The sequence below is a fragment of the Emydura macquarii genome, unplaced genomic scaffold (genome assembly GCF_026122565.2).
Source record: "Emydura macquarii macquarii isolate MOO-44397 ecotype Brisbane River unplaced genomic scaffold, CSIRO-AGI_Emac_v2 contig_1253, whole genome shotgun sequence".
Lineage (NCBI taxonomy): Eukaryota > Metazoa > Chordata > Testudines > Chelidae > Emydura > Emydura macquarii.
Window position 1 is genome coordinate 57,141,063 of NW_027131390.1, and position 26,489 is coordinate 57,167,551.

Genomic DNA, 26,489 nt, shown 5'->3' on the forward strand with positions numbered 1-26,489 from the left:
TTGAATTCCTTCAAACTAACCTCTGACACCCACAGTAGTGTCAGTCCCAAGATGTTGAAGCAACGTAACCTTAGATGTCTAAGCATTGCAGATATATCACAGATATGGGGGGGAGACATCTGGAATTGCTATCCAAGAGTCCTTACCATCTGAAGGCTGTTTACTGATCATTAAAAATGAGTTGGTGGTTACTGTCTGGCTCCTAGAGGAGATGTGGACACATTACAAAGATACACTACCACAAACAACAATTTTTCACCCTTTTGCCAGCCTCTCAGAGGCCAAGGACTGAAACTTTTAACAAGGTGAGTAACTTCTTCCATTGAGGTGTTTCCTTCTGCTTAGAGTAGGGAAGGATTGGTAGGCCAACAAGGGGGGCCTTGCACAGCTGATGCCTGTGCTTTGCTGGTTCATTTGCTAAATGTGAGTCTGGGTTGTCAATCCAGAACCTTTCATGTGGATTAAATTTACCTTAAAATGTTGTTCTTTCCTTGGGAATAATGGGCTTCTTACACTCCGTACCCCTATTTCTCTTTCACAAGTTTCTTGTGCACCATTAAATCGTTTCAGACAGACTCATCTCTCAGGACAAGAGAGTTTTGTGCACCCTCTCTTTAAGATGGAATGAATATTAGTAGCCAATGAAGTGGTGCCCTCCCGTTTCCATGGTGACAAGGGAAACTAACCTTGTCTAAGGAGAGGCAGAGATCTTGATAAGAAACAGGCCCTACAGGAGCTGCCCTTTTTGATAAACTTCAGGGGGTTCTGGTCTCTGGAAATGTCTGAACCCAATGGATAAAGCCAGCTGCTGTGTGAGAGAGACAAAAAGTAAGCTTGGGGTTCCCCCCCCCCCCCCCTTGTTTTGTTTGTGATTCAGATCCGCAAAGAATTTGAAACTGCTGCTGGGATCCAGAAATGCTTTCAAAAACCTGTTAAATCCCATGGAGCATTCAGCTGAACTTCTGGAGGGCTGGGCCCCCTGGAGGCTCCACATAGATTTCAGGTTACGTTTGACTGGAAATAACACTTTTTTGTCAAGTAGAGAGGGCCTAATTTTCACAGGTACCTGACACTCCCATTGACTTCAGCTGCAGTTGTGGACCCAAGAGGTCTCATTTACTTACTTTATCTTTGTTGTGGGCTCTGCTCAGCCGTGGGTTTTCTCAGTGTCTGTTTTTCAGCAGATTAGGGTGGGGGGGGACAATCCCCTATATTTTTACACCGTGGAATCGGGAAGTTGTACCTCATTTGTTAGCAAACATAATAATCCCTTGCTGTTTACACCCTTCCAATACTGGTAGGTTGTTACCATGATCCACTCCCTACCTTTTCCTTAACCCTCTCTTAGCTAATTATGTCAAACTAGGCTACTTTAACCTTTCCTGTAGTCCTGATAATCGTTGCTCTTCTCCTCTAAAGTCTCTCTAGTGTGATGATTCCACCGCTGAGCAGTGATGGTGTCAGCAGAGGGTAATATGGTAAATTTGTTGCTGTTTTTTCCCACCTTCTGTGGAGCGTGGTATGTGGCCAGGAGAAGATTTTCTGGCAGTTTGGAAGGGTGGATCGCAAGGAACAGGATGCTAAAGGCCAGGGAAGGCAGATGGAAAGTGCATAATGGAACCCATCAGCTGTTAGGGCCCTGAGAGCCTCACTTATGATGTACCTGGCATGCTACTAGAAACTGTGTCAGACTAGCTTGGGTACCTTGGCAAGCCAAAGCCTTGTAACTATGGTTACATTAGTGATCAATTTTCCTGGCATGGTCAGACTATAGGTATATACAGCAGGATGATTGCCTGCCTTCTCAGTGATGTTATAGTTCTGCATGCAGGTCAAAATTACATTGATCTTTCTTTCCATCCCAGAAGGATGGATTTGTCCCAGCCCTGCTCCTAAATGAAAGTAGTGAATCTCCATGACCACTCAAAAATAGCCAGTTTTTTGTGACATCTCCAAAATCCCACCCCACCCGCCCCCCCATCCACTGTGTGTCTGGGGCGGATCACTGTCTGAGTTATGTAGTTGGTGCAGATGAGATGGGAAGATACTATGCGTGCATGTGAGTATAAGATCAAAAGATCAGACTGAAACCCTTAATGTGTAATAGTGAATTCTGTGCTTAGATACACGTGTGCAGCTCTTACAGAACTCAATGGGAGTTGCATATATGCATCCAAGGGCTGAATTTGGCTTTCAATATACTGTGGCTGTGTCAGTCTCCCATAAGAAGATGATGATGTTTTATCTGACTTACCAAAAAAAAAAAAAAAAATTCCAAGACTAGTAAATGCTTTTGAATTCTCGTGTCTTTGTTTCATCTCCAGCCTTTTGACCAGTCAGGGTTCCAGCTTTGCAGACATGTCTCATTCCCCCTTTTTGTACTGTGCCTGTTGGGACCCTTGGAATATGAGGGGTAAAAGGCTAATCAAGACCAAGACCATGCCAGGCTTACAGAATCAGAGATCCAGGTAAGCAGAAGCCATTGGAAGAGGAGGGAATTCCATTCTTTCTAATGCTTAACACCAGTTTCTTGCATTTTCTTTATTTGGACCCCATTAATGGTGGGGTTGGGTGTGTGTTGTTTTTGTTTTTGGTTTTTTTGATAAGTTAGGGAGATGTTTTTAAAGTTGCAGGTAGAGAGAGAGAGAGAGAGAGAGAGTGTGTGTGTGTGTACTGATTTTTATACAAGTAATGTATTACACTTTTATGTTATATATGACTTTCCAAATGTATTTTGGAAGTACATAGTTTAGTGCTGGTTTCAGGTGCTGTGTATATATCAGTTCTGTCATGCTTCCCTGAAGCCAAGAGGGAAGAGATGGACTAGGGCAGGGAATCACTTAGAGGCTATTGTTTAGAAACAGTTTCTCTTAGCAGAATTCCAAGAGGCATAACCCAAACCAACTAGCTTTAGACTTGCTGTAAGATTTGAATATGGATGCAGGGCACAATTATGCCCAAAGTTACACCCCGTGCAACCTTATTGAAGGCATTGTGATTGTATCTGGGGTGTGGCCAGGATACAGTCTGTCCCCAGTAGAAAAGAAGCTAGCTAACGGACTGCTGCCTGCAATGTAATGCTTTTCGCTTAGTTGCTATCATTGCATAAGCTTGGTTTATGTCACATAAATATGTCTAAATACTGTTTATATTTTTAAATCAGGTCCTCCTCACAAGGTCTGGTCTTGAAAAACCAAAATAGTGACCTGTTTGCTCTTAAACCTCCCAGCACATCAAAGTAAGTACTTGTCTCTTTGGAGAAGAAGAGTGGGGGCTCCAGACTGGTCTGAAACATGAAATAGCTCTCTAGTGTGTACAGATGCTAACTCTCCATAACGAACTGCTGTGTTCAGCGGAAAACAGATAACTATCATTAGTAATCCCAAGACTTCACATCACTAACAGCCCAATAGAATTGATGGTATGGTAATTTACACATGAAGCACTAAAGCCTTGATGTGGAGTTTTACAGTGAATACATGTTACAGAAACCACTCCGCTTGAGGAACTGTTGCTGTACCTGTGTTCTGTATCCCATAAAAAGCTGAGCGGTGGTTACTGCATAGTACAGCGCGCCAATACCTCAGTGAATGTGGCTGATGGTGTTGTGTTTACCTATATGGTATGTGACAACACAAACCTCTAAGTCCCTCAGGTAAGCAATAACACACAGAGATCACAAGCGGCTCTCCGGGAAACTGGTTGGCAAGCTCATTATTGCTGTACTTTCACATCACGGACACTCCCTTCCTAACTAATCTCTTAACCCCAATTTTAACTCAGTTAAAGGAGCATCAGGTGATGAGGTTTAATATCCCTCTCTGTTTAGGACCCATCAAAGCTTCTTCAGCAACTTTGTCTTCTGTGCTATAGCTTAGTGTGACTTGCATATACAGCTGTGAGCTGATTGTCAAGGTGCCAAAGTGTTACTATGTTTACTAGAAAAAAAAATCTCAGCCTTGCCATGGTTGGAGGGAGTCCCTAGCTGCTTTCTTAATTATATTAATAATTGCCCTATAGTAACAGTTAATTCATAGTTTCAAACTTCATAATCTACAGAAGCCTTCTGGGATTAGAGAAGGTGTGACATAAGTACCTATGGATCTGTGTACAGCAATTTTAAATGTAAGAAGCTTGTTGATCTGTCCAGGTGGGTGAGGGAGAATTCAAGATGGAGGCTCTCATGGAATGAAGTTAATTCCACTTTTTTTCTCATGGATATTTTATATTTCTTCTGTCTTTGTTTTCTAAAATACATCACCTCGGCTGAAAAATCCCTGTTCTGGTGTTTGTATATGGGAAATATAAAAAGGATAAAAGGGCAAAATGATGGCCAGATTTAGACCCTCCGAAATAGTTAATATCTAGCTCTCCTGGTGATTAGGCCACTGTACCATGTACGTGGCAATAATAATGATCCTTCACTCTGATGTAGTGCCTGTCACCTGGGATCATAAACACATTTGAGGTGGGTAAATAGTATAATTAATACATATCCTCATTTCACAGATCAGTACAGAATGCTCAGTGACTTGCCCAGTGTCAAGCAGCCAGTCGGTGACAGAGAGAAACAGGACTTTGTTCTCCTTATTCTGTCTCATGGTCTAGCTACTAGATTAAAACTGCTTTCCCTATACTATGTACTAATCTCTCTAGTGCATATGCCACTCACACTTGCTGTTAATTAGTCCAGCATCCTGTTTCATTAACTTTTATTTCTCCATCCATCTTCTCTGAATATGGGCCTGATTCTCTGAAGCATTGAGTGCCTCCAGCGAGGTGTTGTGTGCTCTCAATTCCCACTGAGATGCAGAACCTTTCAAAGGTGGTCATTGTATCTTTAAAAACAACATACCCCAAATATGTTACAAAAAGGGGCACTTTCAGTTGTTCTCGCCACCCTGACAGCCTACAAAAACTGTGTTTAATTGAGTGCTCCTGGCTCTGATGTTTGAAGTGGACCAATTTTAGTCACTGAGCAACTCTACTTGTCTGCAACTTTCTGAGGAGATGCTTTTCTTTTGCAGAGGGATATTGCCCAACAGAAAATATGGATATCGACTACGAAGCAGAGAACCACCTGATGTGAGTGGAATAGGTGGAATCATTTCTGTAGAAGGTTAACAAGACTTTCTTCTTCAAGTGATTGCACATGTGCATTCCACTCTCGGTATGCACATGCCCCGAGCAAAGTCATCTGAAATTTTTCCCTCAGTGGTACCCCTCAGGATAGCTTGAGCTGTGCTGCTGCACACCACTTGCACTGGTATAAATTTTCTAATTGATATAAAGTTTCTAAGGAAATTTACATTTCTTTAGAAACAGTTGATTTTAAGATTTTTTTGGATCACACACAGACCTTAATTACACAATAATCTGGGAGAGAACTATATTCTAGATTAAATCGTCTCAGAACCATATCCTCATTCTTAGGCCTATCTTGTTAATAGGAAGCACGCTCAGACAGATGGTGTGATGTCTAGTGATTATTCAAGGCCTGATTGGCTTCAAAATGCCTGTTTAACAGGAAGAACCAAGAAACTAAGGCAGCAGTTTGTGTTCTACTTCGAGTGATTGCTCACATCCATTCCAATATAGGTGAGTGCACGCCACCGTGCACTGGTTCCCAGAACTTTTTTCCCCTTAGCAGACCCCGTAGGGTCGGCTTAGGTGCCCCCTGGAGTGCTGCACTCATGCCGCGGTATATGAGGCACCACTGACCCTACGGGCCCTTAGTTGCTTCTTTCTGCCCGGACGGTTGCTGGAATGTCTCTTGCCTCTCGCAAGTAGCATTCCCCTTACTGAACTTAGTTATCGTTGTTTGAATAGTTAAGTGTTAAGATAGTGTTAAGTAGTGTGTTTAAGTTAATTAGCATTAGAATAGAAGCCCTTAGGGGCTTAGGGCCGGGCCATGCCCGGCTCACCTGGCTTTAAGCCTTGTGCCACTTGCGGCAAGCCTTTCTCAGTCAGTGACCCACACGATCACTGCCTCAAGTGCCTGGGAGAGCAGCATTGGAGGGAGAAATGTAAAATTTGCAAAGCCTTCAAGCCCAGGACTCAGAAGGAGCGGGACAGTAGGCTGAAGGCCATCTTGATGGAGGCGGCTCTCCCACCGGCTTCTAAGCCACTGCATTCCACCTCGGCACAGAGCGTCTCCTCAGTGCAGAGCACTCCACCGGCACCGGAGTCCACTCGACGTCGACCATCCCCGGTGCCGAAGAAGAAACGGCACCAGAGCGTGGAGCGCTCACACTCCCGCGCACAGCCTGCGCAGGCGGGGTCGAGCGCGGAGGTGCATTAGCCAGGGCCCGTGGAGCTTGCTCCGGAGCCTGCATCTCCGCACAGGGAGCCTCCCCCGACTCATAGGGGTGGGGGAGCGCCCCTGCAAGGCCCATAGACACCGGAGGCTTTCCACACGGCACAGGCCTTAATGGCCATGCCCCCGCCTCCATTCCCCCCCTCAGCCGAGGGAGAGAGGGCTGGTGTCCCAGGGTAAACTCGCACTGGGTGCCCCCGGTGGATGGTCAAGACCCCCCGCCAGGGGAGAAGTCTCCCACCAGACGGCCACGGAGGGTAGAGCGCGGTGGCTCTCCTCGCAGCTCTGAGTCAGTCTCGTTGAGCTCTTCTTCCCCACAGCACCGAAGACAGTCCCCGGCACCAGAGGCATCGCGCTCGAGGCAGCACCGCTTTGAGTCCGCCTCACACAGTGGATGCAATTCTTGCTCCCGCACCCCGGCACCGAGCCCTTCGCCAGCGTGGCACCGGACCCGATCTCCGACATGGAGCCCAGCACCGAAAGACCTGGCCACTTCAACCCGTCGCAGATCTCGGTCTTCGGAGTTGGGCTCGGCACCGAGACACCACGGACGGCACAGTTCCTGGTCCCCAAAGGGCAAGCGGCACCAAAAGTCCTCGGTGCCAAGGCAGCGGGCGTCGTTGTCCAGCTCGTCAGGGCATGCAACCTCCCATTGGCACCGCTCGCAGCAGCACCGATGCTCATCCACCTCGTCGGGGTCATCTAGAGGCTGGTCCCCGATTAGGGGCAGTAAAAGCCGGAGACGGGATCGTCTGCACCGGTCCAGCGGCTCCAGGTCCCGGAAAGGCAAGGGTACCCAACAACATCAAGACGCTCCGCAGCTGGTGCTGATGCCGGCACCGGGGTGGCCACGAGGTCCCTGGCATTGGCCTTATTGGGGCCCATGGGGGCACAGATGGGGCAAGGAACTGTGTCAGTCCCATCCTCAGTGGTGCAGCCGGTACCCCCTCCCCCCCCCCCCACCTGACCAACAGTCTAAGGGCCATTCCTCGGAGGAGGAATCGGACCCAGAGGAGGGACCCTCTACGGGGCCCCCTCAACCGTCGTCGTCCTCCTCTCCAGATGAGGTGGCCTCTAGAGACCACAGGGCGCCCCTGGCAGACATCAGGGTGCACCAGGAGCTCCTGAAAAGGGTGGCCTCAAAGCTCAATCTAGAGTTTAAAGAGCTATCCGAAGAGGAGGACCCCCTCTTCAGTGTTGTTGGGTCAGCAGGACCATCAAGGGTGGCCCTACCCGTACACGACAGGGTCCTTAAGCTGGCCAAGGCCCTGTAGCAAACCCCTGCTTCAGTCGCCCCCACATCTAAGGGCGCCAAGAAAAAGTACTACGTCCCGGCAGAGGGGTTTGAGTTTCTGTTTACCCACCTGGTCCCGGGGACCCTGGTGGTGTACACAGCCAACCAGAGGGACAGGCAGGGTGGCCAAGGCACCACTCCAAAAAACAATCAAAAACTAGACTTATTTGGGAGGAAGGTGTACTCACCAGGGCATTGCAGTTCCTCATTGCGAACCACCAAGCCCTCCTAGGTGTTATAACCTTAACCTCTGGGACTCTATGCGGCGGTTCGCAGAGAGGTTGCCACGGTCCTGGAGGAGGGTATCACTGTGGCAGGGGCGGTGCTACAAACCGCCTGTGACACAGCGGACACCACAAGCAGAGCCATGGCCTCTGCAATAGCGATGAGATGGTGTTCGAGGCTGCAGTCATCAGGGCTGTCCCAGGACGTGCAGCAATCCATACAGGACCTGCCCTTTGATGGGGCGGGCCTGTTCTCGGATAAGACAGACGAGAAGCTGCATGCTCTTAAGGATTCACAAGCCACGCTCCGTTCCTTGGGCCTATACACTCCTCAGGCCTCGAGAGGTCAGTCTCAGCCGCAGCCCCGTCAGCCGCAGCAACAGCTTAGGCCATCACCTAGACCCTTTCAGCCTGGTAGGGACAGAGAAAGGAACAGAGGGTTCGGGCGACGTGACCGTTCCAACTCATCTGCAATCTCCCAGCAAGAACCCTCTAAGGGGCTCAATCATAAAAAGCAATTTTGATGGTGCACCCGAGGGTGGCACCACTACCTCTCTCCCGGATCCGCCCCTTACATTCTCAGACAGGCTAAGACCATTCTACGCCAAATGGCAAAACATCACCTCGGACTGTTGGGTCCTTGGTGTAGTTCTCTGGGGATATGCCCTCCAATTTATGGCCTTCCCCTCCAAATTCCCCCCCCCACCGTCCCCCCCGTCCCTCTTCAGGGACCCCTCTCATGAGCAACTCCCTTTGCAGGAGGTGAATACCCTCCTCGACCTGGGGGCGGTGGTAGCGGTTCCCCTGCACGAAATAAGGAGGGGATTTTACTCCAGATACTTTCTCATCCCCAAAGCAAAAGGGGGCCTGAGGCCCATATTAGATCTATGCTGACTAAACAAATGTATCAAGTGTCTCAGGTTCCACATGGTCTCCCTAGCCTCCATTATTCCCACTCTGGATCCAGGAGATTGGTATGCCGCCCTCGATTTGAAGGATGCATATTTTCATATTTCGATCCTTCCCAGCCACAGGCGCTTCCTCCGGTTCATGGTAGCTGGCTGCCATTACCAATTCACGGCCCTGTCCTTTGGCCTCTCGTCCGCCCCCAGGGTATTTACCAAGTGTATGGCGGTAGTGGCGGCCCACTTGCGCCGCAGAGGGGTGCAGATTTTCCCATACTTGGACAACTGGCTGATCAGGGGCAGGTCCAGGTCCCACATTCAGAACAGCGTATCCTTCACCTGTGTGACATGCACCAAGCTGGGGCTGCTCATAAATGAGCAGATGTCCACTCTTACCCCGGTGCAACGCATAGAGTTCATTGGGGCCACCTTGGACGCTACCTAGGCCAGAGCCTTCCTCCCGCAGCCTTGGTTCGAGGCTATGGCCGCGATTATCGCCCAGCTACACAGGTGCCCCACGACGACAGCCAGGCACTGCCTGAAGCTGTTAGGGCACATGGCGGCCTGCACGTATGTGGTGAGGCTGGCTCGCCTCAAACTCAGGCCTCTCCAGGTGTGGTTGGCCTCGGCGTATGCCCTAAGCAGACACCCCTTGAACAGGGTGGTCACTGTTCCCCCAGAGGTTCTAGCCTCACTGGACTGGTGGAGGACTCCCGGGACGGTGTTGAAAGGAGTTCCCTTCAAGGATCTGGCCCCATCAGTCACCCTGATCTCAGACACCTCGGACGTGGGGTGGGGAGCCCACAACAGTGCCGACCTGAGCACCCAGGGGCTGTGGTCGTAGGAGGAGAAGAACCTCCATATCAATGTAAGAGAGCTCAGGGCAGTCCGGTTGGCCTGCAAAGTGTTCCTCAGATTCCTGAGGGGCAGGATGGTTCAGGTCCTGATGGACAATACTGCAGCCATGTTTTACATGAAGAGGCGGGGGGAGCACACTCCTCTGCCCTCTGCCAGGAGGCCATTCGACTGTGGGACTTCTCAGTGAGGCATGACTTTCACTTATCTGCCTCTCACCTCCCAGGGGTCAGGAACGATGAGGCGGACTGCCTCAGCAAGTTGTTTCTACCCCGCCACGACTGGTCACTGCACCCAGAGGTGGTGACTTTTATCTTCTGCAAGTGGGGTGTTCCCCAACTGGACCTGTTCACGTCGTCTTGGAACAGGAAGTGCCCAAGGTTTTGCTCGCTCCGCGGTCGTGAGCCGGCTCCATCTCCGACGCATTCCTCATCGAGTGGAAGGGGACCCTCATGTATGCATTTCCCCCCATTCCGCTCCTGCCCAGGGTCCTCTTGAAAATCAAGAGGGACAGAGCAGACATAATAGTCATTGCCCCAGCCTGGCCGAGACAGCACTGGTACAGTATGCTGCTGGACCTGTCGATCGCCCCACCAGTGGAGCTCCCGAGACACACAACCTGCTCTCCCAGGACCAAGGTTGTCTGCTCCACCCGGACCTGGACTCCCTACACCTGACGGCCTGGAGGCTATGTGGCTGACGGAGGCGGGGAGAGCCTGCTCGGCGCAGGTCCAACAAATTCTGTTGGGCAGCAGAAAACCTTCAACACAGGTCGTGTCCCGGGTCAAGTGGAGAAGGTTTACCTGCTGGGCGGAGTCCCGGGGCATCCCGCTGAGCTGCTCACCTATCCAGGTGATTCTGGAGTATCTACTCCAGCTGAAGCTCCAGGGTTCGGTGCTAGCCTCCCTGAAGGTCCGCCTGGCGGCTATCTCAGCTTTCCATCAGCCGCTAGAGGGGAGATCCCTGTTCTCCCACCCCATGTCAATCAGGTTCCTCAAGGGGGTGGAGAGGCTTTACCCGCAGGTCTGTGACCCGGTGCCTCCCTGGGATCTAAACCTGGTCCTCTCCAGACTAACAGGGGGCCCCCCTTCGAGCCCATGGTTACATGCCTGCTGCTTGTCCTATCTTGGAAGGTAGCCTCCCTGGTGGCCATTACCTCGGCTAGGAGGGTTTCCAAGATTAGAGCTTTGACCTCGGAGCCCTCCTACACCGTCTTTTATAAAGACAAGGTACGGTTGAGACCCCATCCAGCCTTCCTGCCTAAGGTGGTCTCCCAATTTCACTATAACCAAGACATCTTCCTCCCCGTATTTTTTCCAAAACCGCATGGGTCAGAAGAGGAGCAGAGATGGCACTCACTTGGCATCAGGCGGGCCCTGGCCTACTACATCGAGCGGACCAGGCCGTTCCGGAAGTTGACGCAGCTGTTCGTTGCAGTGGTGGATCGGATGAAAGGCTCACGTGTCTCCACCCAGCGCATCTCCACGTGGCTCACCGCCTGCATTAAGTGCTGCTATGAGCAGGCGCATGTACGGTTTCTAGGGGCCGTTTCAGCGCACTCAACCAGAGCCCAGGCCTTGTCTGCGGCCTTTCTGGAGAGGGTGCCCCTGCAGGACATCTGCAAAGCTGCCACCTGGTCATCGGTGCACATCTTCACGTCCCACTACGCCATCGTGCATCAGGCGAGAGAGGACATGGGATTCGGCAGAGCCATGCTGATGAGAGCAGCTCACCAGTAACTCCTACCCACCTCCAAGGTATGGCTTTTTAATCACCTATATTGGAATGGATATGAGCAATCACTCCAAGTAGAAAACAGGGTTACTTACCAATAACTGTTGTTCTTCGAGATGCGTTGCTCATATCCATTCCACACCCACCCTCCGTCCCTGTTGTCGGAGTCTGCAGAAAGAAGGGACTGAGGGCCCATAGGGTTGGCGGTGCCTCATATACCACGGCATGAGCACGGTACTCTAGGGGCACCTAAGCCAACCCTACGGGGTCTGCGAAGGGGAAAAAAGTTCCGGGAACCAGTTCACGGTGGCGTGCACTCACCTATATTGGAATGGACATGAGCAACACATCTCGAAGAACAACAGTTACTGGTAAGTAACCCTGTTTTCCAGGTTTCCAGCAGCTCCTTACATCAATACATTAGGCCTGGATTGCTGGGTACATCAAGAACTTTACTAATCGTAGGTGTCCACGCAACACTTGCTAAGTTCCCAAACCTTCTCTCAGCAGGCACTGGACTCTGTGTAAAAGGATTGGATGCTTTGGTTGAATTCATTCTCTTCTTTGATTATTTAAAAGTCCATTGCAGAAATCTGGAGAGTAGATCCTTAGGATATTACAGTGGCCATGTTCCCCTGTAGGTATATGGATGATCAAATTCTATGGAGAGCAATAGTGAATAAGTGCAGAGGATTGAAAATGGTAAAACATCCCTGCATTCTGATTGGTGAGTCCATTTAATGTTAGTAGACATGTGAAGTAACTTTAAAAGTCTCTCCAGCATTTATGATTCCAAGTCACTCTGTGGATTTGGATTCAAGAGTCAAGGTGGATTTCTGATGTTACGCTGTTCTCCTGGGGCCTTGCTAAGTTAAGAACCTGGGTGAAAGCAAGCTGGCTGTGACAGTCCTGATAATATGAAAGTTACGCTTGTTTGTAGAGGACACCTAGAGGAGTTATTTGGGAGGCGTCTCCACCAATTACTATGAGGATGTGCCCACCTGTGGCTGAAATGATTCAGAGTCTGGTGGTCCTGTTGGATCCATCATTGCATTGGGAGACTCAGCAGCAGTATATACTATCTTTTATCATCTGCAGCTGGCTAGGAAACTTTCTCTTTTAATATAGAATCATGACTGCCTTCTACTCTTTTGCTACCTCTAGGCTAGGCTGCTGTAATGCACTCTATATGGGGCTACATTTCAAGATCATTTTGACGCTTCAACTAATGCATTGTACAGCTGCCCAGTGCTTGTATCATTGCACTCATGTTCTATTTTGTTACTTAGTTCAATTTGGTGTTTCAAAAGCCCTTAATGGTCTGGGTCTGTTATTTGGTGGACCTCCTCTCTCCCTACCGCATCATGGAAGAAGACATTAGCTGGGAGTCTTGCTGATAGTTCCTAGGTTACATTTCTCTGAGACTCATGGTAGGCTTTTTCATTTGATAGCCACCATCTTTGAAATTTGGTCTCCATGTGGTCCACCAGAGACGAATCTTAGTGAGCTTCATGGAGAGGATTAAGGCCACTTGATTACAGTTAGTGTTTGGCAGGCTAGCTGTGCTATTTTTCTTGTATAATAGTAGTCTTTTATTTAATGATAGTCTGGGCTTTTAGATAATTAATGTTTGGTCTATTAAGGCAGTTGGGGCACTGGCAGTTTTCATGGCTCCCTTAGGCTTTGCAATTCTTCTGTATGGCCTCACGCTGGATGATTATAGTTAACTGGTGACTGTAAGGGGTTCTGCTAGATTAACTGGCCCATACCCTCCTACTGCCCTGTGCTGCAATCCCATCTGCATGTACCAGCTAAACAGGGTTGGGTCAGGTCAGTGCTTAAATGGGAGCCCTCCCTGGAAAACCCAGCTGCTGCAGGGAGTGATGCCAGTAATTTGGCAGCTGATGGTCTTACCTCCTAGAAAAGAGTAGACCAAGTTCTGAGCCTGGTGTTAGAGCATGCTGTGCCAATGTTCAGGGGAAAACAGAGACCTTTCCTACCTGTGCTTCTTAAAGATCCCTTGGCACTTGTTAAGAGCTGGGGTGTCAACCCCTCTATCCTGAACAAACTTCAGCTTGGCTCCTTAGAATTCTGCCTGACTTCCCCTTGCAGTTAATCTGGATAAGGCGTTCTTCACTTCCTGCTCTCAACGTTGGGAGCCTGTTGGAGGCATAAGGGCAGCAGCAAAATTAAGCAAATTGTAGTGGCCTGGATCTTAAATACAGAGATGCCGTGCATGGTGAATGCTGGACCCAGGATGTGATTTTCCATCTTGCTCTAGTGTTATGAAGGCAGCTGGAGGCCCCATTGCAGAAATGTGTGGGCTGCTCTTGACTCATGGAGCTGAGCATAAAATACAAAAACCATGTAATAGTACAGATCTGATTCGACTTGATTTTGCGGGAGGGTCATTGGGTGGGGAATCCCATTTTTCCCTTCTGCTGGTACAGGCAGCACTTCAGAAAACGCTCCCAACAGTTTGAGTGAGAGAGAGAGATCACTTTAATGGATTTAGGGCTCCAGACACTGGGTTTCCTGAGCTGAATGTCTTCTCTTTTGGCCCCCAGGCTTCAGTGGAGTTCATAGAAATCTCACCTGGCTATACCTTGACCCGGAGTAAAGAGCATCTCTCCGTCACACTAGGGGAGGAGTTTTTTGAAAGAAAAATAACAACTGAAGAACCAGTCCCACCCTTTGTTCCCAGGTAATCTTAGGAAATGAATTAAATGGCAAGAAAGGTGGTTGAATCTTAAAATGGTTCTGGTCCCCCCACCAAAAATAATAGTGTGTGAGGAAACTGAAGGCTTGAAAGAGGGGATATGACCCTCATGAGCACATACTACATAGACAAGGGGCCTTTCTCTAGCCCAACTCAGTTACGCCCCTGTGAAGCTGATGTAAGATTAGAATCTGGCCCAATGAAAACACCTGGTATGTGTTAAGAGGGAGATGGAGTCTGATTCTTCTCTCATTTAAATAAATTGGGAGCGATTCCACTGACTTCATAGAAGTGAGAGCAGAATCAAGCTTCTTTGCTCTGAGCTTCTGATTTGTGTGAGTTTTCGGTCTTATTCATTCTTCTGCATGTGGCACTCCCGTAGCTGTCACCAGGGTAGAAAAGAGAGTCGCATGCTGTGATTTGATAGTGCTGCCTTCTGCAATTTTAGAATCAGTTGTATAGTCTCAGCCATAATGCTCTGCCTTTCAAGGCCCAAATGGGGGATAAGGAGCCAAAGTGAGGGATGATACCAAAATAGCATTTATTTTAATGAGGGACGTTTTATTTCTGTAACAAAAATAACGTTTTATTAATGATGAAGCATTTTTAAGGCAAACAACAGCGAGGTAAGAGAATGGGAGAGCCTCAGGCTGGTGTGAGAGGATCATGCAGGTCCAAACTAAAGATTCAGTAAAGATATCTGATGATCTCAACCTTTAGAAGAGGCAATTCTTATACCACCTACTTTCTTCAGCTAGCACTAACTTTGATACGTCTGCCCAGGTGTGTTCATAGCTCTCTGCTTTCAGGCAAAATATAAGACGCATAAATGTTTTGTTTCTGACTTGCCTTGAAATGACTGTGCCTTGCCTTCTCATTGAGCATTCCCATCCACTTCATTGTCTATTTTTTAGCACCTACCACCAGTGGATGTGTTTGTGCTGAGACTGAAAAGTCATTGTAGATAATTTCTGAGTTGCTGTGTGGTATCTTGCTGGATGGGAGGAACTGCTAATGGAACAAACTTTAGAGAACACTCCATGACGATCTGCCTCTTAGATGCTTTTTGCTTTGCAACAAACTCATGTCATCTGTTCTAATTCAACCTGCAGAATTTTGATAATGTTCATTTAATCTTTCACTCTCTTTGCAGCACCCCATTGAAACTTGAGATGTGAGTATTGCTTGTTTTGTGTTTCTTTTGGGTCAAAATAAAAAACTGTCAACTTTATGTACATTTTTAACCTCCTGTGTGTTTCTTCTCACCACCACCTGCAGTAACCTGGTTTCATTCTTGACTCTGAATGCTGCTTCTTGATTTACCAGTGACAGCAAGATGTGCTGTTATATACAAAGTGTCTCCTTCACCTCCTTTCACTCTGGAGGTGGAACACTGCTGTCTCACTGCTTGTTTTGTGTTCATAGCTAGAAAATTAGTCTAAATTTAGAACCCCTGTAAGGAGAGCAGATGTTAAATTAAGAGCTTAAAATAGCATGTATATTCAGATCTTGTTCCGTCAGTAGTCATTTATTGTGACTGAATACAGTTTGTAAATTACTGTGATATGAAATACACTTTGATAAGAAGGTGGGGATGACTCAAAATCTGGAGCCAAATATCTCTTAACTTTGTGTAATTTGGATTTGGATCTGAATGTTGTTTTCTGAGCCTATCTCTGGTTCATATGTAGTACTTGAGCAAATGTTGCAGCCCATTAAAATTTCAAATTACTCTGTTTAAGGTTTAACATAGTTTGATCATTAAGTTTGATCAATTCCTTTAAATGTTCTCATCCCCACAGTTTGCGTTTTCTCTTTGGAATGCTCTTGTGACCTTAAATCTGGTATCTAGCTGCCATTGGGAGGATACTAGAACTATGTGAAGTATTAAATAAAAGCCCTTCTGTGGTCTGGGACCCAGCGTTTCATTCTCTTAGCTCTAAGAGGCTGGGAGTGTTGCAGAGGCAGTATGTTTAGTCCCTTGGCAGAAGCACATCACATGTTGCTCAACAGTTGTCCTTCCTGATGATTAAGCAGTATCGTTGATGGTCTCTAGAGGGAGTCCTGCCTGGTCCACCTTGGACAGAAAGGTGGTAGCCAAGGCATGAAATCTTCAGGATGCTGTAAAAGAGAGAGGGTGATCAAACAGGATCACAGGAAAGCTTCAGTAATGGCTGGAGGAAGTTGCCCCAATGAAACTGAAAGTTATCTAGAAGTACTGAGCACCAGTAACCAGATTAAAAGGCTCTCACTATAAGAGACCTGCCTTTTGGAGAGGGAATACTATCCATTCAATTTTAAGTCTCATGTTTCCATGTTGAGAAAAGCCCTTTCTTTCTGCAGATGAAAGCTGTAATCATTAGAGACAGGGAATAATACAAAGGGTGCTTTGATCATTGTTAACCAACCTTTCAGTATCTGGGGTAGTTGCTATCAGAGTTGGGATTGTAAAATTCACTGGAACACAGCGCAAGAATAAATCAGAGACCCAGGTGCACCAGAACTTCTCAAAGATATTCCACCTTCTGACTCGCATTCTGACCCATGATAGTCAGTCACTGTTTGCAGCTGCCCACCTCTCCTCATTCCCTCTGTGCATCTAGACTCCCTCCTTTCTCACTTTGGCAGGCAGGTTAGGTGCCTTTGTGTGGGCAGGCTGTCAAAGCTTGTTTTTTTTCTGTGATCTTATTTTCTTCTGGTGGCCTTGTTGACAGAGATGGTGTATCGTTCTAGGGAAGATGTGATTACTGACTTAGAGGAGCAGATTGCTGAGCTGACAGACATGATGGAGCAACTGCGTAGAGATCACCAGGCCTCCCGCAAACTGGTGAGTCCCCCCCCAGTTGTAATCTTTCCCTTCTCAGAAAGTGCTGCAGGAAACCACACAGTCTGAGGAAGATTACAGGGAAAGCAATGAGTAGATCACACAGCACCACCTGGATCCTTTCAGTGCCGTTATTAGTGATTGACTGGCTAAAGTGCACCCAGATTGCTAGGTGTTCTGCCTGCCTGCAGGAAGGCATCGTTTTCTGATGGTTAGTACAGAGGACTGGCAGTCAGGGCATTTGGCCAATTATTTATGTGCCATATATGTGCATTTCTCTACAGGCGAACAGCTGCTTCATGGCGGGCAGCATTTTTAAAACCACCTAAAGTCACTTGAAAGCCACTGGGACTTATGCTCCCAAGTGACTTCAGTACTTTTTAAAAGCCCACCGGGAATGACTTCCCTGCTGCCTTTGAGATTTAGAAGTGTTTATTCTGACTGCAGTTGGTGACACTGAACAAGGAGCCATGGCTTGGGTAAATGAAGAGATCTCTGCAGAACAAGCCTAGGATGGAAAACATTTAAACAGCTTTTTTTTTTAATGGAAAAACCAGCCTTTTCTGTCCTGGGTTCAGAATTGTAGATATCACAGTTCTGAGTCCACTGTGGATAGTACTTTTAGTAACCCGACTGGAGTTATGCCATTAGCAGATATTTTCTGTCAAATTGATGGCAAGGTAGGCATGTTTACACCTTAGTAAAAATCTCTCTTTTTCTTTCAAGTTGGAGAAGGACATGGAAGAAAAATGCAATGAGATGCAACAGGAGCATGAGAACAAGATCAGGTACAACTGCTGTGCTGTGGAAGGAGGAAAGCACATATGTGAACTGGATGCTGGATACCACATTTTCCTCTGCAACATTCTACATGTGTGGTTTTGGATGTTCGGAATAAGAGACAACATGGCAGTATGTCTCCTATAAGATGAGACAAGTTTTTAGATAGCTGCACTGTGATCTCTATACCATAATTATTATTGGGAATGGGAAAAATGCTGAAATTTGAATTTTGGGGAGTCTGATTTGGAGCATCCAGATCCAGTGGCTTTGAATCCAGGCCGGAATCAGGCTCAACTTTCCAGTCCTAAATACCATGTGAGCAACAGTATCATGAAGCCATCTGCACTTTGTCCCAGGCTGTGCACTTTGTCCATTTTGTCCCATGCTGAAAATATTGTGAGATTATATTTTCTGGTGGTATTTCCATCCTCCTATAGGCCAAAATGTGAAATGTACAGCTGTTGTGAGATCCTGGCCTGGACACTTTCTTGGAGTAATGGGAGGGTGTAGCAGTGTGTCTGTCAGTTTGTGTTTTCCTTTGCTGATCAGCCTAATTATGTAAGAAAAATCATTCATGTTCCTACATTGTCCAGACATTGAGACACTTTGGGCACCACATTGTCTTCAAGTTATGAGGTGCTAGGTGTCATCAGCACGTTGTTGGCATCTTCATGATATATGGTTTCAGTTGTCATCAGTAATCTCATCAGTTTGGGGAAAAATTATTGAGAAGGTGGTGATGGGTTAACTCTAGCAACACCTGACTTCCTCCAGCATCCCCACATACAGTAAACTTTTACTGCACAAACAATAAAATATACATATATATATATATATTATATATACATTAATTTATTAATACGTTCTATATATAATATATCAACTGACTTTTAGATATCCCTTGTACAGCATCACTAAATTCTGCTCATGTCAATCACAGTATTAAAAACTAAAGCACTTTAAAGAGAGAAAATGTGAGAATAAAAATAAGACAAATAGCAATAAAATAAGATCAATTATTAGCTGGGACATGCACAGCACAAACAAAATAGATGATGGTGTGAGATGTCAAGCTTCTAATGGCTACTTGTTTAAGAAGATCTGTATGATATATCTGTGATTCCTCTGATTATCAAATAACACCCCAAGTTATATTTTCCCCACACCCAGAGCAACCACATACTTTCAGCCTGGTTGACTTCAATTTTAAAACACAGGAAAACAACAAAACAAGAAAGAACAAAAGTAAAGTCTCCACGACAGGGGCAGTGTCTTCCTCCCAACTCCCCCCTATCGCCTCCCCCACAATCTGCAGCTGAATTGATCACAAAATGTCAGTTGCCTCCTGAAGAGTCCTAGAAATTTAAGTGTGCAGTACACGGAAAACAAAATAAGTTACACAGCTAGATTCCATCACTATACATGATTGTGTGGATGGATAAGAGGAAAGTGTGCTGTAAGGATATCTGCATTGATGTGGTTTGCTTGTGTGTTGGTCACACAGGGAACTCCAAGAAGCTCACTGTGCAGAGCTCCAGGCCTTGCAAGAGCAGAACAAGAAAGAACTGAGGACTGAGAGGGCCTCTGCACAAGAGAAAATGGGTATGGACAGGCTTTCTGGGAAGTCCTTCCTCACACAGTACTGTTCCCTGTAGTTCCCATGGTAACTCTGAGCTGGAAACTCCTGCTGGGTTCTTTCCCGCTCTAGTATATTTACAGCAGCAGACTCTCCCTTTGGAAGCTTCCCTCACTGCTCCATGTTTTGGTACTGAAAGCAAAGAGGGATTTGAGATGTGATTGTCAATAGTATGTTGAGGAAGAGGGAAAATTGTTAAGGGGTGGGTTGGGGCTGGTACAGTGCCATTTCTTTAAATGCTAGTGTTGTGTTGGAATTATAAGTGGACTTCAGCAGTCACCTTAGGATCTGAATTAGGTTTAGACTGGGGTCTGTGTTTGAGTCCGAATCAAGACTCTCGTTGAGATTCAGTTATTCCAAAGTCTCACACAGTTCTTCTTTGAGTGCTTGCTTGTGTCCGTTCTGAATTAGGTGTGTGCGCAGCACATGCACCGGTTCCGGAAATTTTTCCGCTAGTGGGATCTGTAGGGCCAGCTCCAGCACCTACTGCAGCGGTGTGTGTATGCACTCGTATATAGGGCGCTGCCGGCCCCCCTCCCTATCAGTTCCTTCTTACTGCCCATGATGGTGCTGGAACATTCTCTTGCTCTTGCAAGCTATAGTATTTCTAGTGGTTGGTTGTATTTCTAGTGTATATAATTGTTGTTTAAGAGTTTATTATCTAGTAGTTAATTCGTTAGCTATTTATTTACCCGGAGTCGGGACATGCCCCAATCTCCAGATTTTAAACCATGCGCTTTGTGCAAGAAGCCTGTGCTGCTGAGCGACCTGCACCAGAGCTGTTTGAATTGTCTGGGGGAAGCTCACCTTTGTGAAAAGTGTAAAATCTACAAAGGTTTTCACCCTCGAATCAAGAAGGACTGGGACATTAGACTCAAGGCCCTTCTCATGGAATCGGCACTCAGACCAGCATCAGAATCACAATCGGATTCGACACCCAGTACGGTGGCATCAACCAAGAGTGCTCCCCCGGCGTCGGTGCCTGCATGGCACTGCTTGACATCACTGGTGCCGAAGAGAAGGAGGCAGATGCCGAAAAAAAAAAAAAAAGCCAAAATCAGCTAAGAAGAGCTGAAGCACCGCAGTAAAAGCTGATTCAGCCCCGAGAATGCCTCCACCCATGAGAGCATCGAGCCCAACTCTGGCACCACTGCCAACTCTGAGGAGTGGCAGAGGCCCCAATGTTAGTCCCTTCTACACCTGAGGCATTCCAGGCAATGAAGGACCTATTGGCCCTGCCAGTGCCACCTACACTGCAGGAGGTTAGAGCAGGGCCTCGAGGATCAGATGCCCTGGCTGGGGGTCAGTTGAAGGGAAAGCCAGTATTGGTTCCACCACAGCACCCCATTTCCACGCCGGTTTTGCAGCAGTCGCCAGAGTCCTGGCATCACTCCCTGGTACCGCATCGACATATGTCAGGATCAAGTGTTTGGTCACCGGGCGTCAGGCGCCAGTCACCAGCACATCGGTACTGGTCCAAAGAACACTGATGTTGATCTTTGGAATGCTGGCACTCCCTGAACCCCTGGCACTGCTTCGCGAGCCCCCGTGGTGAATCTCTGGAGTCCCGGCACTCCAAAAATCCTAAGAACAAAGTCCTAATAAGCCTAAGAACAAGACACGGTCAAGGCACAAACAGCTCTTGGGTTCTTGGCACCGCTCCTTGTCACTGGAGTCCGAACGTTTAAGAAGTGGCGCAGAGAAGCATGCAGTGTCGGTGCCATGGTCGCCAGCAATCAGCTCCTTGGACTCAGGGGAGGAAGTAGTCGTTCCTCCACAGGAGCAAGTCCCCAAGCAGCCCACTGGGTTCCCCATGCTGCCTCAGATGGGAGGGTGGCCACAGGGACAATGGCCTGGTCCCTGGCAATTTTGGAATCCGTGGAGGTTCCCTCAGGCCACGATGCCATACAATCAGTCGACTGGGAGCGCCTCAGTACTGCAATCCTCTAAGGACCCCACCGTGGTACCGGACATAGATATTGGATCGGACCGAGAAGACGCTCTCTCGGGTAGCCCCTCGGTAACCATCCCGACCAGAGAGGAAAATCCAGCTCCCGATCAGCTTCCTGCCTCCTCATCCTCACCAGAGGAGGTGGTAGCAGGCCCCTTTCATGCTGCCCCTCTGGATGATTACAGGGTGCACCAAGACCTGCTGACACAGATGGTGGCTAACCTGGGCCTCAAAATAGAGGAACTTTCTGAGCCAGTGGATAAACTCTTTGGCATCCTGGCATCCACAGCCCCATCCAGAGTGGCCCTCCCAGTGCATGATGGAATGCTGAAGCCCGCTAAGGCGCTATGGCAAACCCAAGCCTCCCTGCCCCCCATATCTAAGCAGGCAAAGAAGAAATATTATGAGCCCGCCAAGGGGTTTGAATATTTATACACACACCCATCCCCGGGTTCACTAGTTGTGGCGGCAGCTAATGAGCATGACAGGCAGGGACAAATGAGTTCAACGCCCAAGAATAAAGAAGCCAAGAAATTAGATTTATTTGGTCACAAGGTGTACTCAACAGTGAACCTACAGTTAAGGGTGTCCAATCAGCAAGCTCTCTTGGGATGATGCCGTTATAATATCTGGCAGTCACTGGAAACGTTTTCCAGCTCCCTCCCTCGGTCCTCCAAGCAGGAATTTGAAGCAGTCCTGGAGGAGGGGAAATCAATGGCCAGCACCTCCCTGCAGGTGGCATTAGACTCTGCGAACTTGGCCGTGCAGGCAATGGCCTCCGTGGTGTCAATGAGGAAAGTGTCTTCGCTCCAATCATCTGGTCTTTCAATGGAGGTCCAGCAATCCATCCAGGACCTCCCATTTGATGGCTCAGCCTTCTTTGCAGACCAGACTGACTCCAGGCTGCATGGCCTGAAAGACTCAAGGGCTACTTTGAGATCTTTGGGTCTCTACACCCCGTCTTTGTCTAGGAGGCATTTCAGCCCCTCTCATCAGCAGCGCTTTGGGGGTCAGGAGCCCTATAAGAAGAGACATAAGAACTATAAATGCCATCGGGGCAATTTGCCAGTTTCTGCCTCGAGATCAGGGCCGAGCCGCCATCCCTCAGGGGAAAAGTGAGGCTTTTGAAGGTGCGCCTGAGAGCAACCTACCAGACTTTTCTCAGGATCCAAATTCCTGGTTATTTTCTTCCCGCCTAGCATCTTCCCTCCCTGCTTGGAGGGCCATAATGACAGAACACTGCGTTCTAAGCACAGTGACCTTTGGCTTATGCCCTCCAGTTTATTTCGCTCCCGCCTTCCCACCCTTCCTCCCCGTCCCTCTTCAGGGCCCCCTCTCATGAGCAACTCCTCGTTCAGGAGGTGCAGCATGTGGGCACGGTGGAAGAGGTTCCTCAAAGATTGAGGGGAAGGGGTTTCTACACCCGTTATTTTCTTATTCCAAAAGCCAAAGGAAGGCTGAGGACCAGTCTAGACCTATGTGTTTTGAACAAATTCCTCAAAAAGCTGAAATTCCACATGGTTACCCTGGCAGCTATCATCCCCTTCCTGGATCCAGACGACTGGAACGACACTCTCAACTTGAAAGACACTTATTTTCATATTGTAATTTTCCTGGGCTACAAGAGATTCCTGCGATTTACTGTGGGCACTCAACACTACCCATTCGCAGGCCTCCTGTTTGGCCTTTCCACCGTGCCGTGCGTGTTCACCAAATACATGGCGGTAGTTGTGGTCCACCTCTGTCACAGAGGATTGCAGGTTTTTCCTTACCTGGACGACTGGCAGATCTGGGGTCGGTCACGGATGCAGGTCCAATGTGGCATCGAGATCATAAGGGACACCTGCTGGGTTGCTGGGCCTGTTAATAAACGAGCAAAAATCGATACTTATACCAGTTCAAAAGATAGAGTTCATAGGGACAGTCCTGGACTCTACTCAAGCCAAAGCACTTTTGCCCAAAGACAGATTTTTAGCAAAGTCAGAGCTCATAGCCTGACTTACAGCCCACCCCCTCACCATGGTGAGTGTGTGTCTCAGTCTCCTGGGGCACGTGGCAGTGTGTACATATGTGGTTAGGCACGCCAGGATGCGACTTCAGCCACTCCAGTTGTGACTTCCCACAGTTTGCTCTGCGTCCAGACACTACTTGGACAGAATACTCACAAACCAACCCTCCCCCAAAATGTACTTAACTCCCTGTCATGGTGGATGGAACCTCGACATGTAATAGCAGGGGTACCTTTCGCCCCCAGACCAACTCTGTCATTCAAATCAGATGCTTTAGATATGGAGTGGGGTGGGATGTCAGGGAACTCAGGGCAATTCACCTGGCCTGCAAGGTATTCCTACCACACCTCTCCAATGAAGTGGGAAGAGTCCTGACAGACAACAGAACCACCATGTACTACATCAACAGGCAAGGTCTTCAGCCCTCTATCACGAAGCATTGTGTCTGTGGGACCTCTGCATAAGCTACAACATCCAGCTGGAGGCAGTTCATCTACCGGGGCTAAAAAAAATACACTGATAGATCAGCTGAGCAGGTTCTTCTGTTCACATCATGAATGGTCTCTCCACCAGGAGGTGGCCAACCACATTTTCCAAAGGTGGGGAACTCCCCTGGTGGACGTCTTTGCTACCAGGGAAAATAGAAAGTGCACTCAATGCTGCTCTCTCCTGGGGTCAGAGGACACCCCCCTGATGGATGCCTTTCTCCTGTTGTGGGCATGGGGTCTATTGTATGCTTTTCCCCCCAATACCTCTCATACACCGAGTCCTTGTAAAGATCAAGAGGATAGAGCACGGGTCATTGAGATAGCCCCAGCATGGCCCAGGCAGAATTGATTTGGGAAGCTATCTGAGCTCTCAATGGCCAACCATGGTCACTCCCGATGATACTGGACCGGCTGCTCCACCCAGATCTGGCCAGTCTGCCTGGTGGCATGGATGCTTCATGGTTGAGCAGGGACGAGCGCCACTGCTCAGCCCAAGTTCAAAGGATTCTGTTGGAGAGCAGAAAGCCTTCTACGAGAGTGTCTCATTTAGCCAAATGGAAAAACTTCACCTGCTGGGTGACAAGTCAAAACATCTCACTGACTAAATTCCCCTCTTCAGATGATCCTGTACTATCTGCTTCATCTGAAGCAGGAAGGCCTGGCCTTCTCGTCGATTAAGGTGCACCTGGCAGCAACTTCGGCCTTTCACCTTCTGATCCAAAGCAGATCTGTTTTCTCCCATGGGATGGTGTCCAGATTCTTCAAGAGCCTGGAAAGACTTTTTTCTCCTCTACGAGACCCGATCCCTCAGTGGGATCTGAACTTTGTTCTCTCAAGACTTACGGCACCGCCATTTGAGCTGTTGGCTTCTTGCTCACTAACGCATCTGTCCTGGAATGTGGCATTCTTGGTGGCGATCAGCTCGGCACGGAGGGTCTCTGAGTTAAAAGCCCTGATCTCAGAGCCACCATACACAGTTTTCTTCAACGACAAGTTGCGGCTTCATCCTCACCCAGCATTTCCCTCTTCCATGTTAACCAGGACATACTCCTGCCAGTGTTCTATCCGAAGCCCCACAAATCCAGTGAGGAGAGATGTCACTACTCTCTCGATGTGAAGAGATCATTGGCTTTGTACATCGATAGGACCAGACCCTTCTGCTGCTCCATGCAGCTCTTCGTTGCGATCACTGACCAGATGAAGGGATGTATGGTGTCGACCAACAGATCTCGCCCTGGATTACGGCTTGCATTCAGACTTGTTACAAGCAAGCGGGGGTCATGCCACCAGCTTTCCAGTCCACCCACTCCACAAGGGCACAGGTATCTTCAGCAGCCTTTCTAGCGTATGTATCCATTCAGGACATATGTAGAGCCGCTAAGTGGCCCTCGATACATATGTTTATGTCCCATTCGGCCATCACACAGCAAGCTCAGGATGATGCTGGGGTTTGGCAGAGCGGTTCTTCAATCTTCACGGTCATGAACTCCTGCCCACCTCCGGGAGGCACAGCTGGCGAGTCACCTAATTCAGAATGGACATGAGCAAGCACTCGAAGAAGAAAGAATGGTTACTTACCTTGTGACTGTTGCTCTTCGAGATGTTTCTCGTGTCCATTCCACACCCACCCTCTGTCTGAGTTCTGGCAAGAAAGAACTGAGAGAGAGGGGGGCTGGCAGCACCCTATGTATGAGCGCATATGCACACCGCTGCCTAGAGCCAGCCCTATGGATACCACTAGGGGAAAAATTTCCGGCACCGGTGCATGCAGTGCGCGCACATCTAATTCAGAATGGACATGAGGAACACCTCTTGAAGAACAACAATTACGAGGTAAATAACCATTCATTCCTGAGAGATTTCAGTCCAAAATGCAGGAGGAAATTGGAGATTACCTGATCTCATCAGATTTCCACTGCCCTGACTAATGACCAGGTTTCCAAACAGATACTGATTTCAAGGGAAGGCTGCCCAGGCAACTTGTTAGAGGGTCAGTCAGACCTTCTGTGGTTTGCTTGGTACTTTTGTAAACAGAAATGAAGAAAATCTTTCAAATCAATGAATGTAGTCCAGCTATTATAATTTTTGGTGCCTTTTGGTGCTCGTGAAAGTGACTGACAGAGTTGTCTTGAGGCCAGCTATAGAGTTAGTAGATATTCCCCATGTAATCTGTCCCAACCTACCTTCAGTCCCCATAATTCTGAGCTTCCTTTAAAAATAGACTTAATTTGGGACTAAGAATTAAGAAATTATGTGGTGGCATCTGATGTAGATATGTCTTGTGGCGTCTGGACTGAGATGCCTAACCCATTTTCATGTTAACTATTCAGGGTTTTAGTCCAAATTTCCCGGCGGAGACGTTCATGTTAAAATTGCTGTATTAACTACACCTTTTGTCCTCCTCTTGTTGCACAGAGGGGATGCAGAAGGAATACAAGTATCTGAAGAATGCATTCCGAATGTACCAGGTGAGATTTCAGTGACCCTGCCATGATCTGAAAAGTGGATCAAGCCCTGTTATTCTAGTGCTTAGTTTCATGGGAGGGCACAGAAGTGAGTGCCCTGCTCCGATTCACCCCCATCCCCAAGGGTATGCTGGGTGCCACTGGAGGATCTACCACTACATCGGTATCTCCCTCATGCCTGTGGAGGAGGAGTGGTGTGCAGGGTTCACATCGGCTCTTCTACAAAGGATCGCCCTCCTTATGATCTTTAGCCTGGGATAGAGCTCCCTTGTAAAGCACTTTGGGA

The 26,489-nt window shown here is 48.1% G+C and overlaps 1 protein-coding gene across 1 annotated transcript in view; it reads left to right on the plus strand.

Moving 5' to 3' along the window:
• The first annotated feature begins 813 nt into the window (after positions 1 to 813).
• FLACC1 (flagellum associated containing coiled-coil domains 1) overlaps positions 814 to 26,489 on the plus strand; it is a 35,894-nt gene continuing 10,218 nt past the window's right edge. The window contains exons 1-10 of the mRNA XM_067548913.1: positions 814 to 828; positions 2,325 to 2,468; positions 3,164 to 3,238; positions 5,028 to 5,085; positions 13,896 to 14,032; positions 15,201 to 15,221; positions 16,781 to 16,874; positions 17,598 to 17,659; positions 19,159 to 19,256; positions 26,154 to 26,206. Coding sequence (XP_067405014.1) covers positions 2,359 to 2,468; positions 3,164 to 3,238; positions 5,028 to 5,085; positions 13,896 to 14,032; positions 15,201 to 15,221; positions 16,781 to 16,874; positions 17,598 to 17,659; positions 19,159 to 19,256; positions 26,154 to 26,206 — 708 coding nt within the window. The 5' untranslated portion in view covers positions 814 to 828; positions 2,325 to 2,358. The remainder of the gene's footprint in view (positions 829 to 2,324; positions 2,469 to 3,163; positions 3,239 to 5,027; positions 5,086 to 13,895; positions 14,033 to 15,200; positions 15,222 to 16,780; positions 16,875 to 17,597; positions 17,660 to 19,158; positions 19,257 to 26,153; positions 26,207 to 26,489) is intronic.